The sequence below is a fragment of the Apium graveolens genome, chromosome 5, assembly GCF_009905375.1.
Source record: "Apium graveolens cultivar Ventura chromosome 5, ASM990537v1, whole genome shotgun sequence".
Taxonomy (NCBI): Eukaryota; Viridiplantae; Streptophyta; class Magnoliopsida; order Apiales; family Apiaceae; genus Apium; species Apium graveolens.
In genome coordinates, this window is record NC_133651.1 from 19,660,401 (window position 1) to 19,684,063 (window position 23,663).

General features: G+C 36.3%; 1 protein-coding gene across 1 annotated transcript; it reads right to left on the reverse strand.

Annotated features, from left to right (window-relative positions):
• Positions 1 to 19,582: 19,582 nt before the first annotated feature.
• Positions 19,583 to 21,033, reverse strand: LOC141659893 (UDP-glycosyltransferase 83A1-like). The gene is made up of 2 exons (XM_074466823.1): positions 20,550 to 21,033; positions 19,583 to 20,466 (listed from the first exon to the last, which is right to left on the reverse strand). Exons 1-2 carry the CDS (start codon positions 21,031 to 21,033, stop codon positions 19,583 to 19,585), a joined length of 1,368 nt encoding a protein of 455 aa, XP_074322924.1.
• Between the last annotated feature and the right edge of the window lie 2,630 nt (positions 21,034 to 23,663).

Below are 23,663 nucleotides of genomic sequence, written 5' to 3' on the forward strand. Positions count from 1 at the left end.
GACACTGCTACTTCCTAAACTCTAACCACATATATAATAGTATTGCAACGAAGGAATAAAGCTGTATGTTATATGTTTGCCGGTTGTTACAATGTTTAGTTGCTTTGCTCCAACTTAAAAAGTTAAAAGGTGTATTAAATTTAGATGTTAGACAGATTGATTTAACATTTATGGATATTAAAAAGAACTAATTGATTTTGATACCAGCAAGAGTTGAATAGAATCGACAAATGTTTGCTGCAAATATACTAAACAATCTTGGATTTAAGTTGGGTTTTTTTAACTAATATTTTATAAAATGCAACAAAATCAACACATCACAAAATCATAATACACTCTTGTTGTCTGTAATGGACTGAGAGGGACTAGGAGCATATCTGCCTGTGATTGCCATAAAGGAAGACACTTGTAACAACTAAATTAGCCTGCCGAACTGATGTTGACAATATGAATTTGTTAGTAGTTTCTCGTTATCGTTAAAGCTAATTAATACGTGCATTTTGTAATATGGCACGGTGCAGATTGAACTTTTCGATGAACACCTACCTGCTTTTGTCAAACAGGCGGCCCAAAACTGAATGACTTGTTTTTTCAGATACTTCAAAATTTAACCCTCTCATTTCTCACCATTAACTTTGTTCAATGAAGGAAACCAGGAGCAAGAACAATAAGAACTACAAGCTTCTACCAACTAGTTTGTAGAGTGCTTACCCAATAACAATGTACTTAACAAATAGCCACCGGGTCATAATAACCACAATGTTTGTCTCCATTTCACCTGATAAACCAAATCGAACAAGAAAAATGCATAGTAGCAGTTGAAGACAAACATCTTCCATCAAGCTTTCGAAATTCTTGCAGGAAGAACCCTCTTTTCATTTACACTCTTTATAGCATCATCCAACACCTTCAATGCATTTGTCATAATTCCATCATCATAATAGACTATGAATCTTATAAATGTGTGCGAAAAAGTCAAATGTAAAATATAAACATAGGTAGCATCTAAGCTGTACATTTGGTACATCTCAAAAGAAAATCATCTGCCACTGGGCTTCTGTAATTTATAAATAAAAAATTGCTTGCACTGATGGTTTGTTCTGTAAATCCAGTGGACAAAAGTTCACATCTATTGGACAATTGTTGTTGCTTCATAAGAAATGTAGTAAAAGGAAATCAAGAAGAATAACATTTGAAAAAGAACACTACAAGCTTCTATCAACTAGGGGTAAAAAGACAGGCACGTAGCAAATAACACAGTTTAGCAAGGCAAGAGAGTATAGAGGGGAGAAGAAGAATGTAGGGCAACACCTTAATCCCTCTATTTATAGTAGCCCAGGTCGCCTCGCGTATGCGAGATGCCGAGACATTTGCCCAAATCGCCCTCCGATCCGGTGCGGTGTGGGGCGGGGCGGCGGCGCGCATGTGTGTGCGTGAAGTACAGAAGAACACAATGCACCATCACACACCTTAGTATTTGTACACTACCCATGTGTGTGATACTATATAAAGCCAATACACCCTTTATTTATTTTCAATGTGGGACAAAACACATTCTTTTTTTTCAAGCTCTTTCAAGCCACTAAGTTTAACTCTAATTCTCTATGAATTTCATTAAGAAAAATTCTTAGAACCATACATGAAAGTTTAAGTTCAATATCATAGAACAACTTCCAATCATTAGATTTTAGGATTATCATCAAGAACATAATAAAATTATGATCTAAAATCCAATTTTTTTTTTCTAACAATCCCCCACAAATCCATACAAAAATGCGATCAGGTTTTTCATCATGACTTGTTTTTCAGAGTCGATACCCTTCCAAGTTTGAACCCTCCTAAGTCCTCTACTTCAATGGCTACCGGATTCAGATGAAATGTTTCACCTTGAATCTTAATCCTTTTAGTATAACCATGTTCCATAGACGACGACAAGTCAACGACTATGGTGCCAATCTACGGCTTTGAGACATTAATGGTCTTGTTTTGATCCTGTTCGTCGAATTTTTTAAGGAATAACCCTTTCCTCTAATTGCGACCACACAATTACTTTCACTTAGCTGGGCATCTCCAGAGATATACTGCCTCTATCTCGTCAAATGACTTGATCCCATTCAGATTTTTAATACTCTTACTTTTCTAGCAGTGTCAGTACCTTCTAGGTTTACAGGGGATAAACTCAGATACAACAGTATCATCTACGTATCAAAGGTACTACCAATTCATCCTTATAGCTTGTTATTACCACATTGAATACACTTCGAGGGATCTCCCCTCATGTGTATTGGGTTCCCACTGTTGATGAATTATGATGGGTTGACAGTCCCATCCCCAACCTTGACTTGAGGACCACTGCAGGTTCCAGTCCTTTAGTCAAAGGATCAGCTATATTATTCTGAGTTCCTATGAACTCTATAGCTATACTCCTATCATTCACTAAACCCTTTATAGACTTGAGTCTAACTTGGATGTATCTCTTTGTTTTAGCATTATGCTTTTTACTGCTAATCTTGTCGATAGTTGTTCGACTATCACAATGAATAGCAATAGCAGGAAGCGGTCTGCTTACTAAAGGTATCACAAACATAAGTCCGTGTAACCATTCAGCCTCCGTCCCTGTGGCATCTAGTGCACACAACTCAGCCTCAAATGTAGACCGATTCACTATAGTCAGTCTGCTTTACTTCCAGGATATTGCTCCACATGCCAAGGTGAACACATATTCAGTCAGTCCATTGGAACCAGACTTCTTAGCTATCCAACTTGCATCACTGTACCCTTCAAGCATATAGGAAATCTCCTGTAGTGTAAACTAAGGTACATTGTGCCTTTTAGATATCTAAGTACTCTATCAAGAGCATCCCAATGAGTTCTGTTTGGACAGCTTGTATATCTAGCCAACTTAGACACAGAATATGAAAGATCTGGTCTAGTAAAGTTAGCAAGATACTGCAAGCTCCCAATAGTATGAGAATACCTTAACTGAGACACAGGAACTCCTGAAGTATTATTGACAAGGGCAACTTTAGGATCATAGGGTGTACTAGCGATTCTACACTGTGAATAACCATATTTCTTAAGTATAGATTTCTCTATATAATGAGATTGAGTTAAGGTTATTCCCTCAGCCGACTGAATCAGTTTGATTCCAAGAATCACACTAGGCTCACCCATATCCTTCTTGGCAAAAATGCCTTTTCAAGAATTCTTTTATCTCGTTAATAATCTCAATATTGGTTCCAAACAATAAGATGTCATCCACATATAGGCACAGGATAACACACTCACTACCTTTAACTTTTATGTAGACACACTTGTCACTTTCATTAACCATATAACTGAATGGCAATACAGTTTCATCAAACTTTTTATGCCAATCCTTGAGAGCTTTTTCAAGCCATAGATGGACTTGATCAACTTACATACTTTCCTTTCATTGCCAGATGCAACAAATCCCTCAGGTTAGTCCATATAAATCTTTTCTTTAAGTTCACCATGAAGAAAAACGGTCTTTACATCCATCTGATGGATGATAAGACCATGGACGGAAGCCAATACTATAAGCATTTGGATTGTTACCATCCTAGCAACCGGAGAGTATGTATCAAAATAATCAATTCCTTCCCTCTACTTAAAACCCTTAGCTACTAGTCTAGCTTTGTACATATCTATTGAGCCGTCAGGGTTCAACTTCCTCTTAAAGACCCATTTGCACCCAATAGTAGAACACCCAGGAGGGAGATCAACCAACTTCCATGTTCCATTAGAAAAAATAGAGTCAATTTCACTCTTCACAGCGCCATTCCAATGCCTAGACTCCAACGAATCCATAGCTTGTCTGAAAGTTAAAGTTTCGTCCTCGACATTGTAAGTGATAAAACCACCTCCAAAGTTCTTAACTACCTTTACACGCTTACTTCTCCTTGGTTCCTCTACTACCTTAAGAATCGAGCTACTACTAGGTTCCGCCCCCACATTTGTCATCTTTTCCACATGATCAGGAATAGAACTCGATGTATGAGTAGGATCTTCCTCAGAAGTCGTTTCAGGTATTCCAGTCTTCATAGGGTAGACATCCTCAAATAATGTAGCATCTTGAAATTCAACTATCGTGTTTGCCACTATACCATCTATATCAGATTTTAATACAAAAAATCTCATAGCTGTAGTGGTTTCAAGATAGCCCAGAAAGATACAGTCAACAATTTTCGGACCTAGTTTCTTTCTCTTGTGTTCAGGAACAAGCACCTTAGAAAGGCACCCCCACACACAAAGATACTTAAGACTAGTCATGTTAGATATATTTGATAATGTCATGGCTAATATGATTTATGTTAAGTTTTCAGATCTTACTTAAACAGGATAAATCAGTACTTACTGGAAGTCAGGACTTAAGGATATCAGTACTTATATTATCAGGAGATAATCATCAGAAGATGGATATCATAACTTAAGTACTGAAGGACGTTCAGATAAGGACAGCAGCTGATTAAAGGAAAGAAGATCGAGATAAGCATAAGAAGAGATATGCATGAAGAAGGAGTTCTATGAAGAATAGAATGCTTGGAAGAAAAGATATATGATTGATATATTTTAGGAAGCAGAATTATATTCCATATCAATTAGCGATCATCTTGTAACTGTGTAGTATATAAATACAGACATAGGGTTTACACTATAAGTGTTATCATATTCGAGAAGATTATTCAATATAACCCTAGCAGCTCTCGTGATATTTGTTCATCACTGAGAGGTAACAGTTCCATACTGTAACAGAGTTTATTGTTTCAATAAAGTTTGTTTTCTGTTACTTGAGTTATTAGAGTTCAATTTGATTGTACTTTACACTGTATTCACCCCCTCTACAGTGTGTGTGACCTAACAAGTGGTATCAGAGCCTATCTGTTAACGCACATACAGTTTAAGATCCAAACACAATCATGTCTGACACAGAAACTCCAACTAAGCCTACCAAAACTGAAGAACCTCCAAAGACACAGATTTAAAGTAGGTATGAGACCATCAGAGTTCCCATACTGAGACCATCTGAATATGCCATATGGAAGGTGAGGATGACCATGTTTCTGGAAGCTATAGATCTAGAATATCTTGATAGAATCAAGGAAGGACCTCACAAACCAACGAAGCTCGCTGTTGCAGTTGCAGGTGAAGTAGCAAAGACTGTACCAAAGGAGAAGAGTGATTATACTGCTGAATATATCGCATCAATTGCTAAGGATGCTAAGGTACGACACTTACTGCATAGTGCCATTGATAATGTAATGTCAAACAGGGTAATTAACTGCAAGACTGCAAAGGAGATATGGGATGCTCTGGAAACAAGGTGTCAGGGAACTGATACAATTAAGAAGAACAGGAAGACAATACTCACTCAAGAGTATGAACACTTTGACTCAAAGGCTAATGAGTCATTGACTGATTTATATGATAGATTTGTCAAACTCTTGAATGATTTGTCAATGGTTAATAAGGAGTATGATCTTGAAGATTCAAACTTTAAATTCCTGTTAGCTCTTCCTGAATGCTGGGATTTGAAGGCAACAACAATAAGAGACAACTACAATCTTGATGAAACAACTCTTGATGAAATTTATGGAATGCTCAAGACTCATGAACTTGAGATGGAACAAAGAAGCAAGAGGAAAGGAGAAAAGTCAAGGACAGTTGCTCTTAAGGCTGAAGAAGACTCCCCCAAGGCAGCTACCTCAAGAAAAGACAAGGGTAAAGCTCTTTTCACAAATTCTGATACTGAGTCATCAAGTTCTGAAAGAAGATATCTTAAAACCATGTTTTTTAGGTATAGAGATCAAACTTTAACATGTGAAAGATTAACTTCTGAAAATCTTGCTTTTAAGAAAAGAAATGATTTCTTAGAAAAAGAGTTAGTTATATTCCATCAAACTCAGAAGGATAGAGATGATGCTTTTTATGTTAGGGATGAAGTGTTAAAAATGAATGAATCTCTAAAAACTGAGTTAGAAAAGGAAAGAGAGATTATCAGGACTTGGACTAACTCTGGCAGAACAACTCAAAATTTGCTAAGTAGTGAAAACTGGAAAGAGGGCTTAGGTTATGGAGAGGACAAGAATGATAAAGGAACTGTAGAAATTAAGCCTGTTATTGTTAAGCAAAAGCCAAAGTTAAAACCTGTTAAGTTTGTAACTGTAAAGTCTGATAATGAGAAATTAGAAGTTAAAGAGGGATTAACTTCTGACAAACTAAAACAGGAAAAGACAGCTGAAGTAAACATATGCTTAATGACTAAGAAGCAGCTTAAGCATAAGCTGAAAGATGTTAAGAATGCAAACAAGGTAAAATCACCTAGGAAAAATAGGAATGGAAAGGAAGGTGTGAATAAAAGCAATGATTATAAGCCTGTTCCTGAAGCTCCTAGGAAAACATGTCATAACTGTGGAAGTTCTAACCATCTGGCTTCTTTTTGCAGGAAGAATAAGAACATAAACTTCTTACCTTCAAAGTCAGGAGTTAAGAGTCAGTCTGTTAGATATAAGCCACAAAATCCTTGTTTTCATTGTGGTAGTTTATGGCATTCTATTTATACTTGTAAGGAATATCATAGTTTGTACTATGATTATTATCAAATAATATCTTCTTTAAAGAAAGTTTCCATTGTTCCTTCTAGTGTAAATTCTGATTCAAAGTCTGATAGTGTAAATTCTGATAAAAAAAATGTTAACATAAACTCTGATGCTAAATCCGCTGCAAATGTTAACAAACTTGATAAGGCCAAAGGATCCAAGCAAGTCTGGGTCCTTAAAACTAATCATTAGTGGTCTTTGTGATTGCAGGGCAACAGGAAAAATATCCTAGTTCTGGACAGTGGATGTTCAGGACATATGACTGGAAATAAAGCCCTGCTATCCGACTTTATGGAGAAAGCTGGCCCAAGTGTTTCTTATGGAGATGACAACATTGGAAAAATATTGGGATATGGCAATATCAATCTTGGGAATGTCATCATTAAACAAGTAGCTCTGGTCTCAGGACTTAAACACAATCTGCTGAGTATAAGTCAAATCTGTGACAGAGGTTATCATGTTGATTTCTTTGAAGAACACTGTGAAATTGTGAGTAAATCTAAAGGCAAAGTTGTTCTGAAAGGAAACAGGCGTGGTAACATTTATGAAGCTAAGCTTTCAACAAGTACTGATGGTTCTGCAATCTGTCTGATGAGTAGAGCATCAATTGAAGAAAGCTGGAATTGGCACAAGAAACTCTCTCATTTAAATTTCAACAATATAAATGAGTTGGTCAAGAAAGATCTTGTGAGAGGACTACCAAAGTAAGTATTTGCTCCTGATGGCCTTTGTGATTCTTGTCATAAGGCTAAACAAAGAAAATCCTCATTCAAGAGCAAGACTGAATCATCAATTCTTGAGCCTTATCACCTACTACATGTTGATCTATTTGGTCCAGTAAATGTTATGTCTATTGCAAAGAAGAAATATGCTATGGTCATAGTGGATGAGTTCACCAGATACACATGGGTGTATTTCTTGCACACAAAAAGTGAAACTGCATCTATCTTGATTGATCATGTCAAACAACTGGATAAATTGATCAAAGATTCTGTGAAGACAATAAGGGGTGATAATGGCACTGAGTTCAAGAATTTGATAATGGAAGAGTTCTGCAAAAACCATGGAATTAAGCAGAAATTCTCTGCTCCCGGAACTCCACAGTAAAATGGAGTTGTTGAAAGGAAGAATAGAACTCTCATTGAAGCTGCACGTACAATGCTTGACGAAGCAAAGCTTCCAACCTATTTATGGGCTGAAACTGTGCAGACTGCTTGTTTTACTCAAAATGCAACACTCATTAACAAGCAATGAAAGACACCATATGAGATGGTGAAGAAAAAGAAGCCAAATCTGAAGTATTTTCATGTATTTAGATGCAAGTATTTTGTTCTCAAGACTCATCCTGAACAACTATCCAAATTTGATCTAAAAGCTGATGAAGGAATCTTTGTTGGATATCCACTTTCCACAAAAGCCTTCAGAGTCTATAATCTAAGAACAAAAGTGGTCATGGAATCTATCAATGCCTCTTTTGATGATAAGAAGATTACCGGACTTGAAGATTTTATTGATCATGATCAGCTGAGATTTGAAAATGAAGACTCAAATTCTGATACCGAAAATCCTGAGAGTCTAAGTCCTGATACTGTAAACTCTGATGGATTAAACTCTGATGTTATTGAAACTGTGGTGACTACGCCAAAGGAAGATGCATCTATGCAGGGGGATCATACTCAAGATCTTACCACATTTCAAGAAACATCAGAACATACATCTGGTTCTTCAAGTTCTGACTCGTCAAGTTCTGATAAGCCAAGTTCTGATAGTTCTAAAAATCTAAATTCTGAAGAATCCAACTCAGAGAGCATAGTTTCAGGGGGAGCATCAGAAAATGAAAATGAAGAAAGCATGGATCATGGGGGAGCATCCAGTTCTAGAGAAAACCTTCCATCTGCAAGGAAGTGGACTAAATCACATACACCTGATTTGATAATTGGAAATCCTGATGCAGGTGTCAGAACTAGAACAGGTACTTCAAATGAATGTCTTTACAATTCTTTTCTCTCTCAGAGTGAGCCAAAGAAAGTGGAAGAAGCTCTTCAAGATGTTGATTGGGTGCAAGCAATGCAGGAAGAGTTAAATGAATTTGAAAGAAACAAAGTCTCGACCCTAGTGCCAAGACCAAAGAATAGATCTGTTGTTGGTACAAAGTGGGTATTCAGAAACAAAACTGACAGTGATGGCATAATTACAAGGAATAAGTCAAGGTTGGTTGCAAAAGGATATATTCAACATGAGGGAATTGATTATGATGAAACATTTGCACCAGTTGCTAGGTTAGAAGCCATAAGGATATTTTTGGCTTATGCTGCTCACAAAAAGTTTACTGTCTTTCAAATGGATGTAAAAAGTGCTTTTCTCAATGGAGAATTGGAGGAAGAAGTATATGTTGAACAACCTCCAGGCTTTGTAGATTCCAAATTTCCAGATTATGTCTACAGGCTAGATAAAACACTTTATGGACTTAAGCAAGCTCCTAGAGCATGGTATGAGACTTTAGCTCAGTTTCTTCTGGAAAGTGGATTTAACAGAGGAATAATAGACAAAACACTGTTCTACCTCAACCATGGAAATGACTTACTTCTGGTCCAGATTTATGTTGATGATATCATTTTTGGATCTACAAATGACAGACTTTGTAAAAAGTTTGCCAAATTGATGCAGTCAAGGTATCAGATGAGTATGATGGAGGAACTTAGCTATTTTATGGGCCTTCAAGTCAAGCAGAATGAAGAAGGAACTTTTATTTGTCAAACTAAGTACACCAGAAACTTGCTGAAGAAATTTGGAATGCAAGATTGTTCAAGTGCATCCACTCCCATGGCCACTGCAACAAAACTGGACAAGGATAGTGGTAAATCAGTAGATATTACTAATTACAGAGGTATGATTGGCTCTCTACTCTATCTAACTGCTAGTAGACCTGATATCATGTATGCTACCTGTCTTTGTGCAAGATTTCAAGCAGATCCAAGAGAACCTCACCTAACATATGTGAAAAGAATTTTCAAGTATCTTAAAGGAACAGCTGATCTGGGATTGTGGTATCCCAGAGAATCAGATTTTAAACTAATAGGTTACTCAGATGCAGATTTTGCAGGTTGCAAAATTGACAGGAAAAGCACAAGTGGAAGCTGCCAATTTCTTGGAGGCAGATTGGTTTCTTGGTTTAGCAAGAAATAAAAGTCAATTTCCACATCAACTGCAGAAGCAGAGTACATTGCTGCAGGAAGCTTTTGTGCACAGATTCTTTGGATGAAGAATCGGTTACTGGATTATGGGTTAACATATTTCAAAATCCCTATTTACTGTGATAATCAAAGTGCTATTGCTATGACAGGTAATCCAGTTCAACACTCTATGACAAAGCACATCAGCATCAGGTACCACTTCATCAGGGAATATATGGATGAAGGTACAGTGGAATTGCAATTTGTTCCAACAGATCAACAACTAGCAGATATCTTCACCAAACCATTGTGTGAAGCTACTTTTACAAGATTGGTAAATGAACTTGGAATGGTTTCAGGTTCTTTTTCTAAATCTGCTTAGTTTTGTTCTGATGCATCAGACTTTATGATCAGTATTTACAGAAATTACTCTCTTTGTGTATTCTGTGCTTAATTGAAAACTTGCATAAGTACTGACTGTTGTCTGATGTAACTTTCTAAACTCTGATAGTGATATGTCTGTTTAGGTAACTATTCAATCCTATGAGGATACCTGTGCTAGATGCTGACCTAGTAGTCTTCAATAAACAAGGGATCCCATGTTAGAAGTAATTATTCTTGTGGAAATTCATTGACACAAGCAAATTCTGATATTGAGCTTAGTTGAGTTTACTTTGTCTATCTTATTACTAAGTCACAAACTAGAATATTGCTTCTCATCTGTTGAGTTCTGATGCTAGTAAATCTGTTTGGATGTACTAAGTGCTGATAAACCTCACTTATCAAAAGAAAAAGAAAAAGAATCAAGGATTAAAATTCAGGTACTCCTTTGAGATCTAGAGTACAAATGTGGAAGGAACGACCCAAGTGCATTGCTGGTATTAAGTAAATATGCATCAGAAAAGCAAAATATTTTCTTGGTGACTTTTCACACTCTATGATTACTGGAGAAATACTCTGATAATAGCATAATTTCTGATAAGCAGTCGTGACTCACTTCCACTGAGAAGCCACTGTATAATGGAATTTAAAAAGATGTACAAAATTAGCACAAAATAGTTGAGGTGGACTCCAACATGAACTCATTCAACAGTAGGTTTCATAATAATGACAGGTTTTTAGTAAAGTATTAGTTATGCCTTATTTCTAAGATGTACTGAAATGAATTAGACTTTACTCTTTGTCTGATATTTAGCTTAATGCACACACTCCACACTCCATATGAATGATGAAAATAACTGTGGTGATCTATGTTATTTTAGATGAATAGTTTCTGTGTCACATTGCACAAATTCTGAGGACAAGTTCTGATTGCATGTTCTGATGATTAAGTTCTGAAGAATCTAAATCAGAATTTGTGTGAGGACTTACTAATATAGGCATTCATTTTTCGAGTTAAGAAATTATGTTCTGATGACCGTTAAGTTCTGATATAAGTCTAAGTTCTGATATTAAATTCTGATTCTTTACTTGACTTATTTGTGGATAAAATTTAAAATTGGTCTCAGTTTAAACCAGAATATATTGAAATGGAAGATTAACAGTCACTATATTTAGGGATAGTGGTACTCGTACATCCACAGTCAATTTTTTTTTGCTACTTGTGCGCATTAAACCATGTTTTACCTTTTCAATGACTGTTTTTCTTTTTCCAAGTCTGGGGAGACGAGGTAGGATTAATTCTACCTGTCAGCATTAAATTTCTTTGCGTCTCATGGCATTCTCTTACCTATATAAACAACCACTTCACATCAGCCTTCACATCAAATCTTTTATCACAAACTCACCTTTATAATCTTTATATCAAATACACCATGGTCAATTACAATATGTTTTTGAACTATGAAACATTTAACATGGAGCTAAGCTGTGAAGCCTGGCAGCAGGAATGGCACATTACTGCCAGTCCTGATGAGATATGGGACTCAGTTCCCCAGGAGGTACTCACCCACCTCCTGTTCTTCTACATGGACTGCCATCGCCATCTGGAGCGATTGGAGGAGGAAAGGTTGGAAGCTCTCCGCCAGCAAGAGCGAATCATTCGACTCGCGATTCTATTTGTCGAGAGTAGGAAGAAGAAATGATTTATTTTCTTCTTCCTGTTTTTCTTCATCGTCAGCCTTGCCCTGCTTCTTGAGCTAGGACGAAGGCTGTTGATGTTAGGTTTAGCAGCTTAGGACAATCTTATAAAAGTTCTGATGTACTTTAAATTTCATGAATGTATTCTCTCAATATATTAATGAAATTTCTTTTTTTTGCAAGTTCTTGTCTCTGAGATGTTTTGAAATATATTGATAAATCCTGATAAATATTCATATTCTGATGACCATTATAATCTAAATTTAACTTAAGTTCTGATTTTACACTATCAGTACTTGTTCGCTTGATTTATTTTGGTCATACTCACTCAATTTTTTTTTCAGAATATTGGTGTTGCAGTGAAAAATAATTGAATAAGTGAAAACAGTTTCAATTCTGAATTAAAACTGATTTACCTTGATTAATGGAATAACTGGGTAAGTGGAACGGTTTTTTCTTGAAAAACTGCAAGTGGGTAAGTAATGATTACTGTTTTCCCGTGCCCATTAACTATTCGTTATTACTGCATGTCTGACAGGTGTCCAACGGTTACATTTTTTTTTCAAAAGTCTAAGTAAGACAGAGAGAGGATTTTCTAATCTTTTATTCACTTTTATATTTTTTCTCTCTATTTGTTTTTACACTCTTTCTTCTTCTAACGTTGGTTTTTCATATAGACATTCTATCAAATACCTAACAAACACTTATAAATCTCGATTATTTTCATGGCACCTAAGGATTTAATCATTGATGGAGCTAAATTTGTTCCAAATAATTATGCTGCAATTCTTGATAATGCTGAAGCTCCGTCTGAGTTGCATTTTGTGCAAGATCTTCTCGCACACAGTGAAATCGAGTATGCATTGACCCAACATTCAGTCTTCTAAAGCCAACAAGTTCTGACATTTTAGAGGACTGGAAACTTTGATAATGGTGGTCAAAATGGTACTCCTAGTATTGTTTTCGAAGTGGGTGATTCTACATATGTAGTCACTCCTGGTACAATACGCAAGGCTCTACATCTACTAGAAGGATGTACTTTTTCCACTCTAGAGGAATCAGCTCTTCAGGAGTTAATGGCCAGTTTGGGTATGAGCAGAGTTTGGCAAAGCTGGGGTAGTTGAAACGGGCTCATATCAGGAGGGAATGGAGTTTCTTCTTCGACTGCATCACTAAAGCTTTTGGGAACAAGTGTTCAAATTTTGATGTCATCCCTATAATGAGTCAGCACATCGGGTATGCTATCATTAACCAAACTCATTTTGATTTTGCAACTGTTGTGATAGGTTTTATTGGGGATAGGATGACAGAGGATAGGAATGTTGTCTACTTTGCTAGATTCTATCAGCTTATATATACTTTTTGTACTGATGATCCTCAGTTAGCCAGTACCTTAACTCCACCTTTCAAAGTTGCAAAACATTACTTTAATGACCTGGTAAATGCTGACACTAAGAAATAAGTGGTTAGACCTTTACAGATTCCTCAGTCTGTAAAACAGATCTTGGTAAATGTTGATCCTGAATCCTATAGATCTGTTTATCCCAATGTCCAACCAACCACCACATCTCAAACACCACAACAACCATCAGAACATGCCACTCATACTACTTAACCTACCCTCAGGTAATATCTCAAATCATATCTCAACACTTCACAGAAAGTTCAATCTTCATCCTCAGGACCTACTGTGAAGCCCTCATCCTTCAAGCCAAAGAGGACAAAGACTGTTCCTCAAACACCTCAGAAGAGAAGGAGGATAGATTTGAGAGATGAGTCAGATAGTGAGGAACAGGTTTCTACATCAGAACCTGTTGTCGAAGAAGTTGAGAAAGTTTCTTCTCAGAAGGATTCTGGAATTGGGGGATCTAAGCTTCTCAAACGGCATAGAAGAATGGATGTTGCTGCAACTCCCAAGGAATCCATATCTTCAAAGAGATACAAGAAACAGAGGGCAAAAAGGCCAGTTTCAGATGATGAAGAAGCAACAACTAAGGAAGGAGATCAGGAATCTCTGATCTCACAAGAAAAGGAATTTGCTACAGTCACTACTTCTCCATCAACTCCAACTCAGGAAGCTGTTACTGAAAAGGCCAACACACCATCTGTGTCTCCTGTTCAAAAGACTGTATCTCCTGTTAATACAGGCACAAGTGTTGATATTGATATCCAAACCTTGGTTGTGCCTGAAGTAATTTGCTTAGAAGCTCCAACAACAACTAATCCATTAACAACACCTGTTACTGATGCTGCTCAAACTCCAGAATTATCTACTACACCTTCTCTGCATCTAGATGCTAATGATCAGAATATAGGTGAGCATCAGGATATGGCTGTTGATCAGAACTTGGAACCATATCAGCAATTAGAGGATGCTGCTGACGCCTCCATTGCTACTCATACTGTTGTTTTATCAGAAGATACTGATTCTGTAAGTTCTGATGCTGCAAATGCTGGAGATACTGGTGATGCTGCTCCAAATGCAGATGCTGATGAAGCAGGTCCTTCAGGACATGCCCCTCAACAAACTGTTCTTAAATATGAACTTGTTAAGAAGTTTGTTACAAGAGAAGCACCAGTGCCTTGGAGTGAAACTCCTGCAGGACAGGAGTGGACTAAGGAATGGAACTCAGTCACCTATGCTCCATCTGCACAGAATCTGGCTGAGCACTTGACAAAAGCTGATGAAATGTTAAATACTGATGATTTCAAAACACAGCTTAGAGTCACTGCATTGAGTACTAAACATTTACAAGGTCTCCATTCAACTACTCATGCAGAGTTATATCTCTTAAGGGAAGAACTCATGAAGCAAGAACAAGTTCAAAAGATTGATAAGAAAAAGTTTTTCCAACCTACCTTTGACATGGTTGCTTATATTGAGAAGACTCAAGAGACCCAACAAGCTCAGATTGATGATATTCTAAAAAATCAAGCTTCTCAGCAATCTCAACTTAATGAAATCCAAGACTCAGCGGAATTGCTTGTCTCTCTTCTATTACCTGCTGATGCCAAAAAGGGGGAGAAAGTAATTAAGTCCAAATGCAAAACTGATAAGACACTGAAAGGGAAGGATGATGAAAAGGATGATCAAGGAAACTCTAGAATGGGTAAAGGTCATAGTCAAGGTAGAGGTTTCTCATCAGGAAAAGCTGAAATCACAAGTCACAGGACAAGTTCTGATACTGGGAAAAGAATTAGTTCTGCTACTGGTAAAAGGAAAAGTTCTGATGAACTTTTAGATCTTGATGAAGAAATGTCAAGATAGTTATTTCTTCAGGAAAATCCAGGAATGGACTTGGAGAGTTTAATGGAAGAAGAAGCCAGACTTAAATCAGAGAAAGTCACATCTAAATCTGAAGCTTTTGGTAAAAAGACACTTCTAAAACTCAAAGGCATTGTGATAAAAGAAAGGACAAATATTGAAGCAACATTGGCTAAATCACAACCGCAGATAGATCCAAGATCCAAGGGTAAAGAAAAGGTTGGTGAACCTATCAAGGTTTATGTGCCTCCTGAGAATGAAGAAATCACTGATGAAAAGGATGATCTTGCTCTGACTTCAAGAAAAGTTTTTAAGACAACCTCTGACATGGCTCAAGTTGTTCAGAGTCAAGAGACAGTAAGTTCTGATATTTCGAAGAAACAAGTAACCTCTGACATAGCTCAAGTTAACTTGATATCAGAAGATAGATCAAAGACACTCCTACCAGGATTCACTAAAGCAAAACAGACTCAACCTTTGAAGACTGCTGCAAGTGGTTTTGAAGCAAGAGTATTTATTGGAAAGGAAGCAAGAGATAAAACTGAATTGGGAAGTGCTGAAGAAAGAAGAATACAAAACACTACCAATGATCCAACTTCCTTGAGTGAACCAGGTATTGGAGCAACTCCTGAGAGATTCAATCAACTGGAATCTGTACAAATGGTTTACCATATCTACTTGAAAGAATACATCTTGTTGTACTTCATGACAGATGGTAGGGTTTATCATATAAGGCAAAATGCCATTCCATTGAAGTATTTTGAAGAATTGGAGCATGTACTATTCTTACTTCAAGTGAATGACAGATTGACATGAAGTGCTGCAAACTATTTGAAGGATCAGATTCAGAGACAGAAAAGGCTTTATTCTGTTAAGTCTGACAGCACATATGTTCCAAAGTACAGAGATCACAAGGGTGATATAGTTGAAATGAAGCCCAACACTGCTAAGATTATAACTACCTTTCTGGGTTACAGGGCTGTGGAATTCAATCTTGAGTCTGATAAGGCATATTTGATCAGACTGGATCAGGATATGAGAAAAGCTAAGATTAATGATCTCATGGCTGCAATCTTTCAAATTGGTGAAGATATTGCAGAGCTTAAAGATGCTAAAAGGATGATGATTGATGAACTTAGATATGCTGAGAAATGTTTGTTAAAGAACTATCTCAGAACAACTCCTGACATCAGAGAGATCAGAAGATGAAGCCAATTCAAGATCTACAACTGATTAAATTCTGATATTTGTACAGACTGAAGCTGTTATCAGAAGTTAAATATTGGTAAAGCTTTAAGGACTGTAAGTTGTAGTTATCTAGTCTAATTCTCATGCATTTGTACTTAATGTTTTTGACATCATCAAATATCTATTAAACTTGTATATTATGCTAATTTACAAGTTGGGGGAGATTGTTAGATATATTTGATAATGTCATGGCTAATATGATTTATGTTTAGTTTTCAGATCTTACTTAAACAGGATAAATCAGTACTTACTGGAAGTCAGGACTTAAGGATATCAGTACTTATATTATCAGGAGATAATTATCAGAAGATGGATATCATAACTTAAGTACTGAAGGACGTTCAGATAAGGACAGCAGCTGATTAAAGGAAAGAAGATCGAGATAAGCATAAGAAGAGATATGCATGAAGAAGGAGTTCTATGAAGAATAGAATGCTTGGAAGAAAAGATATATGATTGATATATTTTAGGAAGCAGAATTATATTCTATATCAATTAGCGATCATCTTGTAACTGTGTAGTATATAAATACAGACATAGGGTTTACACTATAAGTGTTATCATATTCGAGAAGATTATTCAATATAACCCTAGCAGCTCTCGTGATATTTGTTCATCACTGAGAGGTAACAGTTCCATACTGTAGCAGAGTTTATTGTTTCAATAAAGTTTGTTTTCTGTTACTTGAGTTATTAGAGTTCGATTTGATTGTACTTTACACTGTATTCACCCCCTCTACAGTGTGTGTGACCTAACAAGTCATCCTCCCTTTTCATAACTCCAAGGGTATCTTATTCATGTGTTTCAGAGGGACTCTATTCAAAATATGGCACGCCGTATTTAGAACCTCTCCCCACATGTATTTAGGCAACTCAGAGTTAATAAGCATACTATTAATCATATTTTTAAATGTTCTGTTCTTTTGCTCAGTAACCCCATTGGACTCAGCTGTATATGGTGGAGTAACTTCATAAACTATACCATTATTTGCAAAAAATTTATTAAAAGCATTACTCGTATACTCACCATCTCTATCAGATTTCAATCGTTTAAGTAACTTACTTGTTTGTTTTTCTACTTCAGTTTTATATATAATGAATTTACTAAGTACTTCATCCTTATGTTTAAGTAAATAAACATAACAATATCTACTACTATCATCTTTAAAAGTAATGAAGTATCTAAACTGGTACTTGGTCAACACACCACCAAATTCATAAATATCAGTGTGTACTAAATCTAACAAGTCTGAATCCCTAACAACGTTATGAAAATGTTTCCTTATTTGTTTAGCAGACACACATACTTGACATCTAAAATTCTTTTCTATGGTATATTTTGGAATCAACTCTAAGTTCATCATATTCTTAAGAGCACCAAAGTTTAAGTGACCTAGTCTAGCATGCCATATATCCGAGAATTCAATATAGTTAACAGAAGGAATAATATTATTATTCAAATTCCCCAAAACGGGTTCAACATTAATAACAAATAAACCATTTGACAAGTAACCCTTGCCAAAAAATGTACCAGTATGAATAAGAACTACTTTATTACACTTGAAAGAAATTTCAAAACCCCTACAAACTAAACAGCTTCCACTTATTATATTTCTACGCATGTCGGGAACATGATGCACTCTAGTCAGAGATACTATACGTCCTGAAGGGAACTTCAGATCCATGTTTCCTATTTCAAGTACTTGAGCGACACTAACATTCCTCATCTTCACAATCAAGCTATGACTCTGTTGATAAGATACAAATAAACTAATATCAACACAAAATATGCACATTAGCTCCAGTATCTATCAACCATTCATTTGAAAGATAGGTAGAAAATATTACAGGGTTGTAGGATACATAGCGGTCAATGTCGGTTTTAGAAGCCGTGGCCTCACTAACGACCATGTTCACTACGGGCCCACTTGCGATTCCAAGCACAACATTCTGTCTTTTCAGGGAGAGAGAGAACTCTTCCCAAGACTTCGGTAGCTTTTCAATCACGCTCATAACCTTGAACTTCTCGGGGAGGTCCATTCCAGACTCCTTCAAAGCATGCACTATCATCTCGAACTCATGCACTTCCTCAGTCATGGACTTATTATCCACCAGCTTAAACTCAAGGAACCTTGCCACATAATACTTTTCCAGACCTTGTGAGTCAGTATTATGTGTCCGGTCCAGCTTCTCCCATAAGAGTTTTGTGGAGTAGGCATCAAACAAAGTGTTTGTTAGAGCAGTCTAAATGGCCGCCTTAGCCACCTCATCCTTCTCAGCCCACTTCGCAAAAGCCTTAACCGTGTCAGCTTTCTCTTGATCTACAACTGGGTTCTTATATTCCACAACCGGCCACAAACCCTTTATAGTCAACCACAATTTCATCTTTTTCTGCCAGCGAGAAAAGCCAATGCCACCGTTGAATTTCTCCGGTAAACCGGTTAATTCAACAGCTTGTGGAAAACTATAAGTGGTCCAATCAATGACCCCAACAGTTGCACTCGAACTACCATCTACGGAAACCTCAGTTTCGCTAACCATTATGATAAATACTATATAACAAACTATCTCTTCAAGAATGTTGGAAATAATACTAACTATTACATCAATATAGAGGCAATTATATATTGTATTTAGCAAGGCAAAGGTAAACAGCATGCAAGTCAAAAACTGTAAGAACAGGATAAAACAACTCCGAACTTTGAGTTGACAGCACCTCGCGAGACACCGAGACATTCGCTCATTGACTCTGTCCGGTGCGTGGCGAGGCGGTGGCGTGTGGGTGTGTGTGCACGTGAAACACACAAGAACACAATGCACCATCACACACCTTAGTAGTTGTACACAACCCATGTGTGTGTTACTATATAAAACCAATACCCCCTTTATTTATTTTCAATATGGGACAAAACACATTATTTTTTTCAAGCTCTTTCAATCCACTAAGTTTAACTATAATTCTCTACGGATTTCATTAAGAAATTTATTTATAACTATACATATATGAAAGTTTAAATTCACATATCATGAAACAACTTCCAATCATTAAATTTTAGGATTATCATCAAGAACATAATAAAATTATGATCTAAAATCCAATTTTTTTCTAACATCGTCACCCCACAAGCATCTGTTCCAGTTGTCACCGAAAGTAATCAAACCCAAAAAAAATAGCATAGACAAACAACTTTGGTGAGTTTAGGCTTTTAGGTACTTGATCAAGCTTTCGAAATTCTCATATGAAGAACCACCTTCAGTTACACTCTTTTTAGCATCCTCCATCAGCTTCAATGCATTTGTCTTAATTCCATGGTTAGTTAATAGATTATCGATCTTAGTCTTAATCTCGTGCCTAGATATCATCCCATCTTCGTCATGCTCAAGTGATAGCCCAACTTTCCACATGTCACGTATATAATTCTTATTATAAAATTGATCCCACATATAAGGCCAGCACAAAAACGGTACACCATGGGTCAGTCCTTCCATTGTTGAGTTCCATCCGCAATGAGAAAAGAAACAAGAAATTGAAGTATGAGCAAGAATTTCTTCTTGAGGTGCCCATTCAACAATCTTTCCACGACCAGCTGTTCTTTCCAGAAAATCAATTGGGTATTCAGGAAACGACCCATTAACTATGTTTGGTCGTACAACCCATAAAAAGGAGTGGCCTGATAGTTCAAGACCAAGTGCTACTTCATTAAACTGCTTCTGGCTAAAAACTGTCGTGCTGCCAAACGCAACATAAATGACTGAGTTTGAAGGTTGTTTGTCAAGCCAGATTAAGCAAGTCAAATCATGAGATGAAAAAGTTCCGCTAGAAGGATTTAAATTTTTTATTGCAGGTAGTGGACCTATTGGAAGGATGTTAGGAATTATGGCACAAGAAAATGAGTCAAGTTCATAACATGTATTGCATAGAACAATGCTAGCATTTTTAGCCACCTGTTTGACATCTAGACATAAGTCTAATACAAATTTTTGTGCTGTTGGATTACCGGGACTGCTCCAAGTAAGTTCGCTACTTTTCAACAAAGGAAGTTCTTCTGATAAACAGATCAGCTCATTTCCAACTGCTGAACCTGCAATTTTTTTTTTAAAAAACAGAAAAGGTCAAGGTTATTGTTACTGAACATAACTGATTTTGTTCAAGACATGCACATACCATTTTCATCTATAACTCCTGTTTCTATAAGCTCTGGGATATGAAGTGACAAGGCCAAGCAACCTGTGCCCGCCGTCCAAACTGCAACCTGTTTAAGGCCCATTTTACTGGCAACTTCTAGTGTCCATCCAACTGATAGATCAGCTATGACACAAGTTATTGGCTCCTTATCCGAGTGATTGATCTGCTTAATCAATTTTTCAATATTGTCTGGCATGACTTTTTTAAGGCTATCCATCAGCCCCGGTCCATTTCTTTCTTCAGGGTGTGAGTCCAATCCGTCTGAGTAGCTGACTAGCCTTAGTGGACACTGTTTCTTGTCTGAGTCGGACATTGCAGCTAGAATTTTTGCTTCGATGAATTCAGAATTGGCAAATGTGACTTTGATCCCATGGTAAGCCAAGTTGTATGCGATTTTGATGAGAGGCGTGACATGGCCTTGTGCTGGACATGGCACAACCAATACATGGTGCTGCAAGTCCATGATAAATGACACTGCTACGTACTTCCCTAACTCAAACTTTATAACAATATTGCAATCAAGGCACGAAGATGCTCAAGGTGCAATAAATTGGGAATTTAAACAAATTTATTAATAATTTAAAATATTAAAAACTTTGGCTTTATATCTTGAGATTTCACCAGATTCTTAAAACTATAATATTCTCCAGAAAAAGTTCTCGGCTGCACAAAATCATTCGGTACTACATTCCAAAAGAATATACATTTTAATCAGGATTTAATGCCGCTAAATTTATATTTTAAAATCTGATTAAAATCCAGCAAAACATTCGAAATCCAAAAGAACTCATCAAATTTTGGTTCAGCACGCCCTCGTCCTTTGCACATCGAACTATAGTATGAGATTTGTTTTATATGAAACAGTGGTATGAGCTTTATTTTATAATTGCTGTTGTATCCAGGTTCATGTCTGTAATAGATAGACAGGGACTTTAGCAATATTCCAGCTACGATGGCTAGGATGGAGGGACATTTGCAGCGACATCATCAGGGTGCAGATGTTGGCAATATGAATTTGGTAGAATATGGGACTATTTCAACAACAATGTTTATTTAAAAGTAGTCAAATTGCGCATAATATTTGAAAGAGTCAAAATGCAGTTTCTATTCTTTAACTTCTCAACAAATGAGTTCTGAATAAATGGAAAAATGCATGAATAAAAGAATACTAGTTCATGTGTGTGCAACTATCTTACAACAAAGTGGAGCAAAATCCCCAGCAAAATTCTTGATAAAGCCAGCAGCCAGTTAATAAACAAAGAGGAAGTAGCCTCACTTTGAGAAAAAGTAAAATCTTGCGACTGCATTTGAACCAACTCTCATGACAGAGGATACTAGCTAGAAGAGATATTAGGTAAAAATTGAAGGAGCTGACATGAAAAAGAAGTGTGGCAACTGCACAACCACCATTGCTATGTAAAATAGCAGCAATGTCTTTGGTATCCTCAAAATGTCAAGGGAGTCCACAAAACTTGTACTATGATTGTATAGCAGTTATGGCTTACACAGTCATAGATGACTTTAAAATCAGCACAATAATTGTGCAATGAATGACGGGCATGGAAGTCAAGTCATATGAAGCAAACGTGTATACAATCATGGAAGATATATTTCATATCTTCTTAATTTATTGTATAAACATATGCACTTGATCGGACCCCATTCTTATGTAATCGCTACTTCTTATCTACTTTCAATGCCAAGTTTTTTTAAAACCGGCAAAAGAAATGGAATAGAGGGAAATAAGCATTGTACTACTGGAGTACAATTAAGAACAGTATGAAAATCTGAAAAATGCAGAGTGTCTAATTTTGCAGAATAAACTGCTTTCATCTAGATATCCCTGGGAGCAAATCATATGCGGTTAATCAGTGCAGCATATGAGTGGATGATAAGGAGTTTTCTACAGAGAGTTGCGACCATTTAGTGAGGGGATGTCAAGCTGTCCATACTAGCGATGATGCACCGGAAATCAAGCAAGAATATCAGGAAAAGAGTAAAACAAATCGATTTAACTTATGGCTGAAATAATTCAAAGCTCTGTAACTATAAAGTTGCATGGGTGCTGGTGCTGATTGAAACAATCATGACAGTACCAACTCCCAAGTCTGACACATAATATCATGATGAAGAACAAATGAACAAATACAACTGTTGCAGGAGGACTTCAAAATCACACGAATTAAAATAAAGACACAGCAGCACAGAAGGCAGGTCAGAGATATCAACAATCTCTTCTGCATTTAGTATGTAGACAGTCCTGCTTTTTTATGCATAACGCACCTCAACCACTCCACTACAGTCTACAGCAAACATTATATAATGTTCAAGCTATGCTAAACTGTAAATCACAACCGTAAGTGTAAGAAAAAAGACATTGCAGCATCAGAAAAATGTTTTGATAAATTTAGGCTTTAAGGTACTTGATCAAGCTTTTAAAAGTCTCATATGATGAACCGTCTGCATCCTCCGACACCTTCAATGCATTTGTCTTCATTCCTTCATCAGTTAATAGACTATCAATCAATCTTAGCCTTAATCTCATACCTAGATTTGACATGAATTTGTCATGCATAAGTGATAAACCAACTTTCCACACCCGTCTCATGTATAACTCAATTTTTCATCTATTTATTAATTGATGTTTAATTTAATTATTTTTTCACTTACAAAAACAAGAAGATAAGTAGGTATTAAATATTATATATGTTTCTTGTAATTAAGAAAAATATTAAAATTGTTTATTTCTTAAAGTTATTTGACAGTAAATTAAGTTAAAATAGTTAAGATATGTATATTTATTATTATTTATATTCTTACCTTTTTATAAATATTCTTTCATCTCTCAACCATGCAAATGCACTGATCTAGCCATTCTGATATAAATGATGTACATGATATATTGAATTACTTGGCCATAGGGATTTTAAGAACAATACTTAACATTAAAAACAAAATTACATAGGGTTTTATATAGGATGTGAAAAAAATAAGTACAAAAAAACATGTTAAATATAAAAAAATAAAAAGTAAAAGCATTGATGCATATATATTTGGGCTAATATAATATAACTTCTCAAATTTTAAGTGATA